Source organism: Mandrillus leucophaeus, unplaced genomic scaffold (genome assembly GCF_000951045.1).
Source record: "Mandrillus leucophaeus isolate KB7577 unplaced genomic scaffold, Mleu.le_1.0 Scaffold15, whole genome shotgun sequence".
Taxonomy (NCBI): domain Eukaryota; kingdom Metazoa; phylum Chordata; class Mammalia; order Primates; family Cercopithecidae; genus Mandrillus; species Mandrillus leucophaeus.
This window is the reverse complement of record NW_012101476.1, coordinates 7622536-7639463: the sequence shown is the minus strand read 5'-3', so window position 1 is coordinate 7639463 and position 16928 is coordinate 7622536. Positions and strand designations below refer to the sequence as shown.

Genomic DNA, 16928 nt, shown 5'->3' with positions numbered 1-16928 from the left:
TTTTTGAAAGAGGATTTCACTCTGTCACCCAGGCTGGAGTGCAGTGGTACCATCTCGGCTCACTGCAGCCCCTGCCTCCCAGGCTCAAGCGATTCTCCTACCTCTTGAGTAACTAGGGATCTCAGGCAGTCGCCTCCACTGTCGATTAATTTGTTGTATTTTTTGGTAGAGACAGGGTTTCACAATGTTGCCCAGGCTGGTCTCGAGCTCCTGAGCTCCAGTGATCCACCCATTTCGGCCTCCCAGAGTGCTGAGATTACAGGCATGAACCACCATGCCGGGTCAAGATGCATTTCTTCATTGCCATTTTTCACTGCATTTTCAAGCTTTTGACTGAAAAGTTACACTGCAGTGTTCACATAGTCAGCCTCCATAAATAACATCAAAGCATTGTGTTTATGTTGTTTTGGATATGACTATATACATATAGACAGTAATATCAATCTGTAAATGTAGAGATGCACGGTGGTGCTGAAATCTCACACTGAGTTTCTTGATCAAGCAATTCAGTTATTCACTTGAGTGTAATTTATATAATGTACACTGATATTATGAGCCAGGTGGTGTTTCTGAGTAATAGCACTAGTTATATTTTATTGGCTGTGATCCAGAATATGGCAGGGCTTGCATATTAAATGGAAATGAACCACCAAACTCCTGAGTATCCAAGCATGACTTCAAATTGTAAAACCAGCTGGACGCGGTGGCTCACGCCTGTAATCCCAGCACTTTGGGAGGCTGAGGCGGGTGGATCACTTGAGTCAGGAGTTTGAGACCAGCCTGGCCAACATGTTGAAATCCCATCTCTACTAAAAATACAAAAAAATTAGCTGGGCATGGTGGCTCATGCCTGTAATCCCAGCTACTCAGGAGGCTGAGGCACGAGAATTGCTTGAACCCAAGAGGCAGAGCTTGTAGTGAGCCAAGATCATGCCACTGCCCTCTAGCCTGGGCGACAAGAGCGAAACTGTCTCAAGAAAAAAAAAATAGTAAATCCCACCATGTCGAATGAGTCCACGTTGTTCTGGGACTGTTTTTAGTTGCTTTCCTCTTACTTAATAGTATTAGGTCTTACTCAAACCCTGAATACAGTCTGGCAGTAAAGTATTTATACAGATTATGTTCTTTGGACACTATAGAATTAAACACACAAACACACAACAAAGTAAGGTGTATGGAGCCATTGCCATTGCTGTGACTACCAAATCCACAGACTGTGATGTGTTAGCCTAATGGTGGCCCTGACCTTGTGTAACTAGGTAGGTACAAATATGATTGGAAAGTGGCCGGGTAGGACTCATGGTATTTGTCATTATAAACTGTACAATATTACATTTCTTTTTTTTCTGTTTTTTTTTTTCTTTTGAGTAGTCTCTCTCTTCTTGTCCATACTAGAATGCAGTGGCACAATACCACTCACTGTAGCCTCGACCTCCTGGGCCCCAATGGTTCCCTCACCTCGGCCTCCCAAGTAGCTGGGACCACAGGCGTCTGCCACCACACCTGGCTGTTTCCTGGCTGTTTTTTGTTTTTGTGTATGTGGAGATGATGTCTCCCTATGTTGCCCCGGCTGCTCTCAAACTCCTGGGCTCAAGCAATCCTCCCACCTTGGCCTCCCAAAGTGCTGAGATTACAGGCGTGAGCCACCATGCCTGGCCTATTGTTAAATTTCCTTAAGGGAGTTTTGGAAGGAACTTCTAAAACTGTGATCATCCAATTGGTCTGTCCAGGGACCAATCGTTGTAGGTGTTTAATTGAGGCAACATTACCCCCAAATGGGCTGATCAGGAAAGATTTTGTACTTAACCTCCTCGACCTTTGTGTCTTCATCTGTAGTTAAGAAGTTTGTGTGAAACTTGGTGATCTCTGTGGCATGTTCCAGCTCTGGAAGTTCTGGTTTTCCAGTAGATCTTTGAACTAACTCACCTCCTAGAGATGAGTCCAGCTGGAATAGACAGTGTAGAAGGAAGCTTTCTGGCTGTGCATGGTGTCTCACGCCTATAATCCCAGCATTTTGAGAGGCTGAGGCAGGCGTATCGCATGAGCCCAGGAGTTGAGACCAGACTGGGTGACATAGTGAGACCCCATCTCTGCAGAAAATACAGAAATTAGCCGAGCGTGTTGACATGTGCCTGTAGTGTCAACTACTCAGGAGGCCGAGCTGGGAGGATCATCTCAGCCTAGTGAGGTCAAGGCTACAGTGAGCCGTGATCACACCACTGCACCCCAGCCTGGGCGACAAAGTGAAACCCTGTCTTTAAAATACAAATGACAATTTTAAAAAAGCCTTCTACCTCATGAAGAGACGCTTTGTGGGCAGAGGACAAAATATGTGATTTAGATGACATATGCAGGCTAGAGAGCAAAAAGGCAGATTTTGTCACTGCCTAATGGTGTGATGTTGGAAATGCCACTTAAATTCTCTTAACTCCGGTTTCCCCATTCATAAGCTACCCAGAGGTTGCTTTACAATGATTAAACGAAATGAGATGTTTAGAGGAATGTAGTAAGCTGTGAAGTATTTGCTGTTAGTTCCTGTCGATGCTGTGGCAAAGCTCTTGTGCAGCACATGGAGTCATGGCCTTCTGACTTCAAGCAAGGTCAGCCAGCAGCAGGACTGGCCACGTGGGAGCTTCAGGGCATAGGATGTTCCACCAGCCTTGGCCACGAGACAGTGGGTACGGGTGACTGCTGGTTCTCACCCCTTGTTACTTTTTCTCCTGAAATTACAGAGGGTCAGAGATGTAGTCGCCCACAGATTTCTTTAGGAAGTTTTCCTGTCAATGTAGTTTGCCTTTGTAGAGTTGCCTTAAAGGAAGCCCATCAGTACAGTGAAACGTATATGCACCCCCAATGCACTTGTCACACACAAAGAAAGCCTTTTTAAAAGCACATCTAGTCAGTGTGGTATTTGAAAGTCTAGGAAGAACTATCCCTTATGAAATAAACCGGATGCAATAATGTGCTCTGTGATTGTAAACACTTTTGAAATTACCTTTTTCTTATTGCTGGTGTTTAATGCCCATCAGTGAATTACTTCTTCCAGGTTGGCTCTGTTCATGTGGAGTTTGAGGAAGTGGTTAATAGGATGTTCCCTCTTTAGGACTGCTAAGTTAAATAAAGTCAACTCCAGAGTACACAACATTTGTAGCAAAATAATGTTGAACCTTATAGCTCTTTGGTTTCCCTATCCCCTTATTTCATTTGCCCTTTAGTTGATTGTACTTTACTAAAAATGTCATAAAGGGAATGGAAAGTTACTTAGTAACAACTCTTTTATATCCTTGATCTTATCAGCTCGTTCAGGAGAAGGGCTTGGCTAATAAGTAATAAGATGGTGCATGCACATTTGGCTGTCTATATTAATTCCATGCCTATGAATGTGATTGAGAAAAACCACATAGAAAGTGGAGGTCTGTAGCTTTCAAAAAATCAGTTGTTACCACCCTTATAGAAATCCAAATCATTAGGAATGTATGTAGTTATAATTTTTTTGTTTGTTTGTTTGTTTATGAAAGGGGTTACAGGTCATATTGTTCACAGAGATGATTATAAAATGCTTATTTTTTATGACTTACAAAAGAAAGCTTAGAATATTCATTAGAAATGTCTTATCATTGAACACTTGGCATTTTTCTGTTTCACGATTCTAAAACAGTGATGACGCTGATCATGGCATTAATGAAGTGCTGATCTACTATATTTTTTAGTTTAATGTGCCTGTTGATTCGGTTAAACAGTATCATCATTCTGATCTGACCTCTTTTTGGTTTTTTTCCCATTCCCTCCATTTTTGCCACTTCCACTTTGCAAACATCAGATCCGAGATGAGTGGGGCAATCAGATCTGGATCTGCCCTGGGTGTAACAAGCCTGATGATGGGAGTCCCATGATTGGCTGTGACGACTGCGATGACTGGTACCACTGGTGAGTGCCCAGGGCGCCCTGCCGGCCGCATGCATCAGGCAGCTCAGCCTCTCCTGAGACAAAGCGTCCACTGAGTAGATTCCTGCCTTTGGACTGACCCAGGGCTGTCCTAGGGACAGTACATGGAGTCAAAGCACAGAGCCCTGTGAAATGCAATTAACTGCAAAACCCAAGAGTCTTTAGACTATTGTTATTCACCCTGAATTCTGAACATTCTGCTTAGCTTATCTATCCTTCTTATGAAAAATAATAATACTAAGAGGAGACCCAGGGGCGTCCCTGACCTTCCTTTCCGGTAATGTTCCCTAGAAGCTGTAGCACTGGCCAGGGCCACGAAGAGGCTGCCCCTTTGTAAGGATGGTACAAACTGCAGGACTAAAGACTGCTTAACTTTTTTAAACCTCTTCAGCGGTTCCTAAAAACTGAAAAGCTCAACCAAAATTTTTGCAGATAATCTTCTCGTGTTATCTTTAAAATGTCAGATACAAAAAGATAGCAACCTGTTCAGTTATGATATACGATATCTGTGAGATAAAGACAAAGCCGTGGCTCAGAAGCCTCCTCTTCCTGGCTGAAAGGAGGAATGAACTAATGAATCTCTGCAGGGGGGCGTGTAAAGGGCGCGTCTGTGATATCCTAGTCTGCATGCCCAACAGCAGTGCTGCTTGGCTTTGATTTCGGGTAAACATGTCATAGACTTTAAAAAGTACTTTAAAACAGAAGGGAGGAGAATCGACCGTATAAAAGTTGCTTATCTGAGCTTGCTTTCATGTGTAGGCCCTGTGTGGGAATCATGACTGCACCCCCAGAAGAGATGCAGTGGTTCTGCCCCAAGTGTGCGAACAAGAAGAAGGACAAAAAGCACAAGAAGAGGAAGCATCGAGCGCACTGACGGCTCCCGAGGGGCTGGACCAAGCGGGGTCAGCCCAGGCTTCCTCCCTGGCGCCCCTGGAAGGGAGCTGGTGCAGTTCTGCCATCACCTCCAGCCAGATGCCTGTGGATAAAGAACCCGGGAGGACTGCGGCTGGAACACACCGCGCACCTGCATTGTTCACTCCCCAGCCGCGTTGGCCTGTGGCTCCGTGGCAGTGCGACAGAAGGAAACTGGAGCAGAGGCGTGGCCTGGGGGCTGCCCCTCCTCCGCTTCTCTAATACCAGTGACAAGTATTATTAATAAAGAGCGTACATCTTCCCTTTTGATTTCCTTTATTCTCTCCAGGGCCTTTTCATTGAGGTATTAGATGAGAAGATAATGTACAAACTGCCTCAACTGTAATTTAAGGATGATAGAGTCTGTATACAGTTTTCAGCCCCTTTCCCTCTATAGTAAGATCATCAGAATAACAGAAAAGAAAACTCCAGTGGGAGTACCGGTAAATATTTTTGTGATAAGAATATATGAAGCTTCCCTCCTTCCCCCGTTTTTAGTACTAACATGTAAAATGTTCAGGCTTTTGTGAAATACCTTATATTTTTTAAGAAAAAGGTTTCTATCATGTCCTGTTTGCTTTTGTGCAAATTATTTTTGTTTCATGTATTTTATATCTTTGTTGCATTCTAATTTTGCCCTTCTTTAAACTGCTGGAGTCTCTTCTCACTGCTTGTACATTTCATCAACTTGTATAAAAACTCTTCAGACTAAAAGATTGCCCCTAATGTAAATAATAAATATTTATGAAGTAGTTATTTTTTAAATTTTTATCGTGTTTAATTCTGGCTTTCTCTGAAATCCACGGTGATTTCAGCCAGGTCTGTAATGACGCTGGACAGAAACAAAGAAGGCTAAAGAAAAAGCCATCGTTCAAAGAAATTTCCCTTGAGCTCAACCTGTGCAGTGCCCGAAAATATCATGGGGGAAAGGGCCCGAGCAGTTGGAAGGAAAGCAAGGCAATTTAAATTTAGAGTTTATGATTTGAAGGTGTTTCGTTTGTTGTCTGTTTTGTTTTTGTAAATTTCTTTGACAGACTTTTACTAAAAGGACATGTAGTTTCCATGAAAGTAAAAAAAAAAAAAAAAGAAAAAAAAACCCCACATATACTGTAGCATTTTGTCTTTATATTGTTTTATTTCTACAAATCTGTTCATTAATATTGTGCTTTAAGGCTGAAATGAAGTATATTATGAATTTTTTTAAGAAAACTCATCAAATTTCAGGGTATCACAAAACTTTATTATATTATTATACTGCCCACTATTTATTATATGTTATAGATGTCTGAGAGGTAAACCAAATATTTTATTTTTAATGTTAAAAAAACATCAAATTTAACTTTATTAGCATATTTTAGCAACTTTGGAATAAATATGGACTTTTACTTGATATTGAAATAATCCCAGTGTAGGCCCATGTACTGGATCTCTTGGATGCTAGAATATGGGCTCTGAACCTAATACAAATATATTACTAGAAAATGTGATTTTTTTAAATGCCAAGTAAATTGATATTAGTGTATGGATTAGTCATATTTTAAAACATTATGTGGTTAGAGAAATGCAGTTTTCTGCCGTGAATGTGAAGTTGCAAATCAGTGGAAATGGAGTCGACCTCTTCAGAGTGCAGGGTATCATTGCCCTCCTTGTTCAAGAGGCCCGAATTTTTCTATCCCTGCAAAGAAACAAAGCATCTATGTTGAGATATGTGTTTTTTTGTTTTATTAATTTGAGATCATTCTAAATACTTTATACAATATTTTCACATGCACAAAAATGCGCGTTAGTGGTTTTTGGAGAGGGGTGAGGGGTGGGGGAAGTGCAAAATAAAGATTATTGGCTATTTCATAGTTTGCTTTTCCATTTTCTTTATTTAGGATTTAGTTCCTTGAGGCATGGTCCATGATCTGAAGTTGCCACGTTTAAGTGAGCAGGTCATGCTACTGAAACCAGAATGGAGGTGCTTGTCTATAACTTTCCCCCGATCTTCCTGTCTGAGACTTCAGCCCATGCTACATTCAAGGAATTTCAATCAGTTTGTTGTCCCTTGCTATTTCATGGTTGCTTTCCTAAATCCAGTTCATGATTTTATAAATGGTCTTTGCAATAATAAAACCAAAGAATCATTTTCAGGGGGCTGGAGAGCTCGAGGGATTAGTAATGGAATACAGAGCCTTTCACCTCTAGGTCAGTGAGTCGGATCCAGTCCAGGTCACTAGAGACCAAAAGTTGTCACCATCTTATGACTGTTCAGTGGCCTGTGTGAAATGAACTGGTGGTCTCAGCCTCTACTGGGTGGCTGGCTGTGACACCAACCAAAGGAAGTTCAAGAAACTGCAAAAAGAAATGTGGATTAGAAAATAAAACGTCTATGTTACAAAGAAAAAGTTAGAAAGTTGGGCATAGTCATTTTCCAGAAAGTAATACTGAAGGAAAAAGAGCAACTTACAAATACCACAGACAAACGGAGATTAATTTACTTTCTTTAATGAAGTCAAGCAAAACCGGAAAAGAAAAGCCTGCATTGGGCGAGAGGGGAGGAGGGGGTTAAGTGGGGTGGATGATTTGATCAGGAGAAAAAGTTTAGGGGCCCAAACTTTAGGAAAAAATGGGTTTTGACTTTTGAGGGAGAAGGAAATCGCAAAAGGCAGCAGCAATTTGAGGAACTACTGTAGCAGAATTAGATACAAAGGAATGAAAAGTATTTCCCTTTAGAGAATTTGCAGTTTTCCAGTTGGAAGCAGAATCCTGACTGGTTTTAATTTAGCCCAGCACTATCATTTGAATAGCATCAATACTTTATAAAGACAAGTAATGGCGGGGGCGGGGGGAGGGAGGGGGCGCGGGGATTGTCCTGACCAGTGATTTTATTGAGGGAGATGGTATTTGAGAAACAGACCCTCACCTCATGAAATCGAGACACCCTTCTGGTGTGATAATCTGCCGTCAGAGCCAGATGGAACTGGCAGAGCTTAATTTCCGTGGCTGACAAGGTGTTTCTCTTCCAAAGGTGTCTACAGTGAGGCACAGTGAGGATCTTTATCCCCTGACTGATTTGTGGTTCCAAACGTTCTGGAGAAAACCAGAGGCTATCAGAGTATTCTGACTTTGTCGGGCTTTTTTCAAAGATAAAATATAGTGTATTACTCTCCTGTATCACCTAAACCGCCTTTGTTCTCCTTTCAATGGGATGATTAAACAAAGACCTACTAACCAAATTGAAGTATAAAATGAACACTGAGATATGGAAACCTTGCCACTAAGAATGCTAATGAAGAAAGTTCACGAAAGCCATGCTGGCTAAGTTCTCAATACAAATAGTTTTATGGCCAATCTCTTTAGATCATAGCAGCTTTCTTTAGAAGTGTAAGTCTAAAAGTAGATGAGTTACCTTGACCAAAGAATGCAACAGATAATGTCCTGAATAATGTCTTTTTCCACAATGGTATCAGTCATTCTGTTAGGAAACTATTTCTTTGAGAATCTTGCGTTCATTGTAGCCTAAAAAGTATAAAGTAACTATTAATCCATGTGTGCAGGCCAGTAGATGACATCGAAATGAGATGTTTAGGTGGACAGCTTGTTCATTTAGTCTACATATGAGTTACTAAAATGGCTACTGGTTATTTTTTTCATTCTGGGCAACTCAGTTGTAAATTTAGTTTGAAGGACATTGTTAAGTGGTTTCATTCATTTCATCCACATTGGCTAGGTACATTTTATGGAAATGGCAGTGATGTATCAGAACCAAGCTCATTTCCAGTTGTCCGGTTTCTCATCTGCTCTAGCCCTTCCTCTGGCTCCATGATTCTGGAATCATTCCCAAAGTATACTATGTATTAAAGTGTATTGCATCAAATTCTAAGTGTATTCCATATTACTCTTTTCCCACTTTTCCATACATAATCTTTCCATCTTAGGCTGCAACTATTTTTTAATGTTACTAGAGCTTCATGCTTTTAAATTTTACATTCATAACAAAACAAGAACTTAGCAAATGTTTGCATTAACTATCCTAGGAACTAGCAGAGTAGACATGATATTAGAAAATACATGTAGATAGATACATACACCACAAAGTTTAAATGTGTTGGGCTTTCAGAACAGAAGTTCATTTTAGGTGCATAGCCCTAAGCAATCATTTCCTACCATATCCTTAGAACCTAGTCAGTATTTTCACCTTTCGAAGTTTCGTGGGGTTTTTTTGTTTTTGTTTTTGTTTTTTTGTTTTTTGGTTTGGTCTTGTTTTTGATTAATGAAACATTCAGAATAGGACTATCGTTTAAAAAAAAAAAACCACAAACCTGAAGAATGTCATTGTTATTATCCTTAATGAGTTAACTATTGCCAAGTTAAATGGTTTGAAGAAAATGTTTGTGCTGATCTAGTTAACTCATTCAGAGCATCAGAAGTACTTACCAGAGGAAGTTCAAATCATCCAAAAATATTATCAAGTTATATTTTGATTATTTCTTATTATACTGTTTGGGATGTTGATGAAACTTTTTTCTGCTAGCTTTTAGAAAGTGAATATTTGTTTATTTATTTATTTATTTATTTATTTATTTATTTATGAGACAGGGTCTTACTCTGTCACCCAGGCTTGAATGCAGTGGTGTAATCACAGCTCACTGTGGCCTCGACCTCCTGAGCAGCTGGGACCAAAGGCATGTGCCACACATCTTGTTAATTTTTATTTTTTTGTGGAGACAGGGTTGCCCAGATTCACGTCGAACTCCTAGGCTCAAGTGGTCCTCCTGCTTCCACCCAAAGTATTGGGATTATAGGCATGAGCCACTGCACCAAACCAAAAAGTGATTTTTTTTTTTTTTTTATTTTTTTTTTTTTGAGACAGCGTCTCCCTCTGTTACCCAGGCTGGAGGTCAGTGGTGCGATCTTGGCTCACTGCAACCTCCGCCTTCTGGGTTCAAGTGATTCTCCTGCCTCAGCCTCCCCAGTAACTGGGACTACAGGCACCTGCCACCACACTGGCTAATTTTTTGTATTTTAGTAGAGATGAGGTTTCACCATGTTGCCCAGGGTGGTCTCGAACTCCTGAGTTCAGGCAATCCGCCCGCCTCAGCCTCCCAAAGTGCTGGGATTACAGGCTTGCACCACCGTACCCAGCCAAAAAGTGAATTCTTTAGAGCTGATTTCTTGATAGCTAATTCTTCATCTTCCCTTCATTTTGTTTATTTTGACATTGTTATTTACAACATTCACAAAAACAAATATTAGGCCCAGGATGTCCCACACTCAACAATATTCATACATTTCTCTAAAAAATGTTCATCAGTCACCGCTCTGAGCAAGACACATCGTGCACTGTGGGGATACAGCGGTGGAGGAGACAGCGTGCCCGGGGCTGCAGAGAGCCGCCACAGGCTACGTGCCCAAAGGCAGGACACGCCTCAGAAGCGGGTGCAAACCAGAAGTGCATTGAAAGGTGATTGTTTTTCACTTCAGTTTGACCAATGTTCGGCTGTAGGTCAACGAGACTAAGGAGATAGCACAAAATGTAAAGCAACATTAAACATAAGGATACATAGGATTCTGGCTGGGCGCAGTGACTCACACCTGTAATCCCAGCACTTTGGGAAGCTGAGGCCGGTGGGTCACCTGAGGTCAGGAGTTCAAGACCAGCCTGACCAACATGGTGAACCCCTATCTCTACTAAAAATACAAAAATTAGCCAGGCATGGTGGTGGGTGCCTATAGTCCCAGCTACTTGGGAGACTGAGGCAGGAGAATCGCTTGAACCCAGGAGGCAGAAGTTGCAGTGAGCTGAGATTGTGCCACTGCTCTCCAGCCTGGGCGACAAGAACGAAACTCCACTTCAAGAATAAAAAGAACACCTAGAATTCCCTGTATAGCAAGTTTTTAAAGAGACGGAACCACACTCTCTTATTTGGGGATGCATGCAATGATGGGAAAGCAAGAGTCCCTAATAAAAGTGAATGTGGCGGCTGCCTCTGGGAAGAAAGGGAGTTCTGATGGGGAGGAGTGAGCAGGCTCAGGGCAGCTTCCCAGGGACAGGGAACACCCTGCCCCTTGACCTGGGCAGTGTTATACAAGATTCTCTTTATATCTGTTTGTTAAAACTGTGTATATAAGTTTTAGCCATGTATCTGCTTGCTCTTTTACAATTAAAATAATCTAGCCAGGTGTGGTGGCTCATGCCTGTCATCTCAACACTTTGGGATTTGGGAGGGATTACTTGAGCTCAGGAGTTTGAGATCAGCCTGGGCAACATAACAAGACCCCATCTCTACAAAAAAAAAAAAAAATTATAAAAATAAAAACCAGCTGGGCAAGGTGGCACGCGCCTGTGGTCCCAGCTCATCTGGAGGCTGAGGTGGGAGGATGACTTGAGCCCAGGAGGGTGAAGCTACAGTGAGCCATGATCATACTACTGCATTCCAGACCGGGTGACAGAGTGAGACCCTGTCTCTAAATAAATATATAAATAAATGTGGCCAGGCATGGTGGCTCACGCCTGTAATCCCAACACTTTGGGAGGCCAAGGCAGGTGGATCATGAGGTCAGGAGATGAAGACCATCCTGGCCAACATGGTGAAACCCCATCTTTACTAAAAATACAAAAAATTAGCCGACGTGGTGGCACGTACCTGTAGTCCCAGTTACTTGGGAGGCTGAGGCAGGGGAATCGCTTGAACCCGGGAGGGAGAGATTGCAGTGAGCCAAAATCGTGCCACTGCACTCCAGCGTGGGTGACAGAGTGAGACTCCGTCTCAAACAAACAAAAAAAAAAGCTTTGATCGTATAAAAACCTTTTTCTTTCTTTTTTTTTTTTTTTTATTTGAGATGGAGTCTCGCTCTGTTCCCCAGACTGGGGTGCAGTGGTGCGAGCTTGGCTCACTGCATCCTCCACCTCCTAGGTTCAGACGATTCTGCCTCAGCCTCCTGAGTAGCTGGGATTATAGGTCTAGCTAATTTTTTTTTCTTTTTTTTTTTTTTTTTAGTAGAGATGGGGTTTTACCATGTTGGCCAGGCTGGTCTCGAACTCCTGACCTCAAATGATCGGCCTGCCTTGGCCTCCCAAAGTGCTGGGACTACAGACATGAGCCACCGTGCCCGGCCACATAAAAAGCATTTCACACGTGGTAAAGCTCAATAAATGGTATTAATAGCTACAGTATCTATTGTGGCTGTTTTCCCCATGTTTTCGCGAATTCCGGGTTTTCCATGAGTCTCTAATTCTAGATTTCAACATTTCGTACAAATAAGTGATCTTAATATTACAATCAAGGATTGGGAAGCTGGATAAGACATTCATTCACGAGGCAGTTTGTATGAACAAATGACTGATGTGATACAGGAGACGGCCAGAAGAAAGAGGCTTTCTCCCAGTGCACTTCTGAGTGGGCAGCCAGTTGGATGTGACACATGTCAGTGTGGTACCGAGGTGGAGAGCAGAGGGATAGACACGACACAGCCCCACTCCTAGGAAATGCGGCCAATAGCAGGACTCAGGACCAGTGTGAACAGGCAGCAGGCTGATGTGGAATGGATTTGGCTGTGGTGTTTTGGGAGCACTACACTCAACAATCTCTGAGGACTAAACGGAATAATAGATCATGGAGAAAAGGCCAGGGGTAGGCCTCCACTACATTCTGCAGGTCCATGCTTGCATTTCCGTTCTCAAACAACCCAGGCAGTAAATGCATCAGATAAAGTAAGAACCCAACTTACGCTTAAAATGAGGAGAGATTCTCAAAGCACTCTCAGTGTAGCCCAGGTGTAGGGATGCGTTCACTTACAGAGTAGAGGAGATACCACTGCCCTCCTTCTCCCTGATAGATATTTAGGGATCTGTTCAGTATACAAATTTTTGGTTTTTTTTTTTTTAGACGGAGTCTCGCTGTGTCACCAGGCTGGAGTGCAGTGGCGTGATCTTTGCTCACTGCAAGCTCCGCCTCCTGGGTTCAAGCGATTCCCTTGCCTCAGCCGTCCAGGTAGCTGGGACTACTGGCGTGCACCACCATGCTTGGCTAATTTTTTGTATTTTAGTAGAGACGGGGTTTCACTGTGTTAGCCAGGCTGGTCTCGATCTCCTGACCTCATGATCCACCTGCCTCGGCCTCCCAAAGTGCTGGGATTACAGGCATGAGCCACTGTGTCTGGCCCAAATCTTTGTGTGTGAATCATGTGCTAAATGCAGGGGCTCAGGCTGGTCAACAGCTTTCTGTGATTATGGAAGTGCTCTACAATTTCTACACTTTCAGCAGCTACTGCTATAGGTGATGATTTGAGCCTTTGAAATGTGGCTACTGCCACTAACAGACGGATTTTCAATTTTTAAAATTTTATTATTTATCCTTTTTTTTTTTTTTTTTTTTTTTTTTTTTTTTGAGACAAGGTCTCAGCCCATTGCCCATGCTGGAGTACAGTGGTATGATCATGGCTCACCACAGCCTCAACCTCCTGGATTCAAGCAATCCTCTCACTTCAGCCTCCCAAGTAGCTGAGACTACAGGTGTACACCACCACGTCCAGCTGATTTTCTTTTTCTTTCTTTTTCTTTTTCTTTTTTTGTAGAGACAGGGTTTCTCTGTGTTGCCCAGGCTGATCTCAAACTCCTGAGCTCAAGCAAACCACCCACCTTAGTCTCCAAAAGTGCTGGGATTACAGACATGAGCCACCGCACCTGGCCTAACTTTCATTTTGACAGTCACTGGTGGCTAGGAGCTACCATACTGCACAGCACACTACCAGAGCGGTCACAGAAGTAGATACACCTTCCTCCTTCATTGACATCCTAATCTTTCCCATGGCCAGGAAGGAGGCTGGTCCAGGAAGCACTCACATCCCAGCCACACTTCCTCACCAGCTGCATGGCCTCATTCTCCCAATGGCCTCAGCACTTACATTTCGAAACCAAGAGGTCACATGAGATCTCCATGCTCTTGTAGCTGTAACATTCTGTGTTTTGAGATTTGAAAACTTATAAATAAATCAGTTCTGTGTCAGGGCTAGTGAACTCCAATGCCTGTTACAACTGGAATCAAGAGATGACGGGATAAGCGTGTGGTGTGAATGGAACCACAGAATCAACTTACCGTCAAGGTTTTTAAAATGTGAATTTTGTTGAATTAAAGAATAGGCTTAAAGTCAAAAGAGAAATAAGGGTCGGGTGCGGTGGTTCACCCCTATAATCCCAGGACTTGGTGAGGCCGAGGTGGGAGGATCACTTGAGCCCAAGAGTTCAAGACCAGCCTGGGCAACATGGCAAGACCCTGTCTCTACAAAAAAACAAAAAACTTACCCAGCGTGGTGGTGCACACCTGTAGTCCCAGCTGGAGAGGTTGAGGCAGGAGAGGCACTTGAGCCCAGGAGTTTGCAGTGAGCCATGATCATACCACTGCACTCCAGCCTGGGGCCACAGAACAAGACCCTGTCTTAAAAAAGAAAGAAAGAGGGGGCCAGTGGGGAGGGAGGGAGAGAGAGAGAGAGAAGAAAATGAGGTTCCAAAAAGGGGGCACGTATGCCATTCTTCCCAGGTTGGTTACCTCTTGCAAGAGCGGAAGGTAAAAACGGGAGCAGGAGAAGGAAATGTCTCCAGCTGTAGAAATGGCTGTCTTGCCAGTGGAAGTGGAATGACCAAGAGCCGCTGGGGGAGCAAAGGCATTTACCAAAATTCCTCCACCCTGGCATGTCTCTTTAATTACAAAAGGCTGGGCAAAACAGGACAGAGGCGTTTCTATTGGTTTATTGTCCATAAAATGAAATAAGAGAAATGGACAGATCGTGTGACATTTTCAACTTACTAACAACTTTTCATTAAGTGTGTATTTTATGTATCCAGGAGCCTGCACTTATATACAAAATATCAGTTGTCAGTGGTTTGTATCCAATGTTAGTGACAATTCTCTATTTTATGTATCCAGGAACCTACACTTATATACAAAATATCAGTTGTCAGTGATTTGTATCCAATGGTAGTGAAAATTCTCTATCGCCTTGATTTAATCATTAATGTGAACATAGATTGACCTGTTCCTATATGCACACTGAAGGTACGGGCATCTCAGCTGCTTCCACGCTGTTTCTAGCATTTAGGAGGTAATTTAGCCCTTTTTCAACATCTACTCCGCTTCTTGAATGGCTAGTTATTTTCCCAAATGTTTTTATGTGCAAATCATTGTCAATAAACTTTGTTGCAAATCACTAAAAACAATATAGAAGGTCTGCCTTTGGATTACAAAATAGCAAAACCTGCTTGAGAGCTTCAAATTACCAGACTACACAACAAAGCGAGCCCCGTGTTTCAGTGTATAGTCACAGACAATACAGTAATTTAATGCAGTAGGAATTCTGGCTGAATTCAGAAGATGGTATTTATGCCATAAGGGGTGATTCACCCTCTTTCCCAAGTAACAGTGATGTCTGACACGTGCCCACTCTGTCTTGCAGAAGCATACCTAAGTTTGTGTATATGGATTCATATGAAAGATGTTTGTGTACAAATGCAGAATGGAATCACTCAATATAGCTGACATCCCTTCATATTCTATACATTTATGGGAAATTTTTACAGTTGTGTAGTTTCAAGATACAGAAGTCACATGACATGGCTATAATTTTTTTTTTTTTTTTTTTGGAGACAGAGTCTCTGGCTCTGTCATCCGGGCTGGAGTGCAATGGCACGATCTCAGCTCACTGTAACCTCCACCTCCCAGGTTCAAGCAATTCTCCTGCCTCAGCCTCCTAAGTAGCTGGGATTATAGGTGCATGCCCCAAGGCCTGGCTAATTTTTATATTTTTAGTAGAGACATGGTTTCACCATGTTGGCCAGGCTGGTCTCGAACTCCTGACCTCAGGTGATCCACCCACCTCAGCCTCCCAAAGTGCTGGGATTACAGATGTGAGCCACCGCGCCCAGCCGACTTGTCTATAATTTACAGTATGTATCATGCACTCAGAAACAAGGGTGTGGTTGATAACACTGTGCTCATGATTTTCATTAAGTTCTTCATCGTGTTTCGTTAGCGCTGAAACATCAGAGGAAAAATTAAAAGTCTTGGAGCAAAACTCAAAAAAGGCCCAGTTGAGTCCCTCCCCTCTTCCCTTCAGTCACTGCTCTGGTGTGGGGACAGCCCATGTCGCTAAAGCAAACACACCTTTACACAGTTTTCTGCTTGTCTCCACTGGCATTGTCTGATTTTTTTTTTTTTTTCCCACAAGAAAAGCTGACCTTTCATATCAAGAGGAGTGATGTCAAAATTAGGCAAACGGTGTGTGAAGGCGAGTGGAACCAGTTTTATGCAAAGAAACGGCACAAGGTTTCCAAAAGCACGTCAGAATTTCAGCAATTTTTAGACTTAGGTGAGGACGACAGATCTTTGAGCCAAAAAAACAAAACCAAAACCAAAAATCAAACACCCCAAATAAGCCATTAATCGTGTCCTACCGGAGCCAACCCACGAACCGGGGACAGAAAACAGAGAGTGCTAAGACAGGAAGGCACTTTAGAAATACCGCCCAATCCTGGCCATGAAAGTCAACGTTCCCAATTCCCCCACCCTCTCACACCTAATCTGATGGAACCACCCGATGGCTCTACACAAGGTAAGTGGAGCCGGCTCCCCTCGGCAGCCTAGCGCGGCCTTTTAAATGGACTTCTATGAAAAAGCCGAGTTGAGGTATCTCTTGCCATCAGTGCGGCGTTTAGTTGCCGCCCGGCCCCAATAGTTCCAGCCACCCCTGCAGCGAACTCCCACTGTCATGGGAAGCTCCACGTGGTCACCAAGGTCCGCCCTCGTCTCTGTTTTCAAGGCCTTTCCTGAAAGTTGGCCACAGAGATAAGCTGGTTTCCATGCTATTATTGCATAGGAAGAAGAAAGGGTTGAGCCCAGCCCCTCTGGGAGGTGAACTTGTGGTTCCAATGAGTCTAGGAAGTCAAACCTGATGCTTTTAGGACTAAGCTGCCCCACAGAAGAACGGCTCAAACTGGAGTTTTCTCTGAGAACCAAAAAGGGAACTGAATTACAATAGCTCTTTCTTATTTGTGGCACTTTTTAATTAATTTTTTTTTTTTTTTTTTTTTTTTT

General features: G+C 42.8%; 1 protein-coding gene across 1 annotated transcript in view; it reads left to right on the top strand.

Annotated features, from left to right (window-relative positions):
- The window catches only part of TAF3 (TAF3 RNA polymerase II, TATA box binding protein (TBP)-associated factor, 140kDa), a 199579-nt gene extending 193623 nt beyond the window's left edge, over positions 1-5956 (top strand). Inside the window, exons 6-7 of the mRNA XM_011974946.1 lie at positions 3821-3927; positions 4705-5956. Coding sequence (XP_011830336.1) covers positions 3821-3927; positions 4705-4819 — 222 coding nt within the window. The 3' untranslated portion in view covers positions 4820-5956. The remainder of the gene's footprint in view (positions 1-3820; positions 3928-4704) is intronic.
- Positions 5957-16928: the final 10972 nt, after the last annotated feature.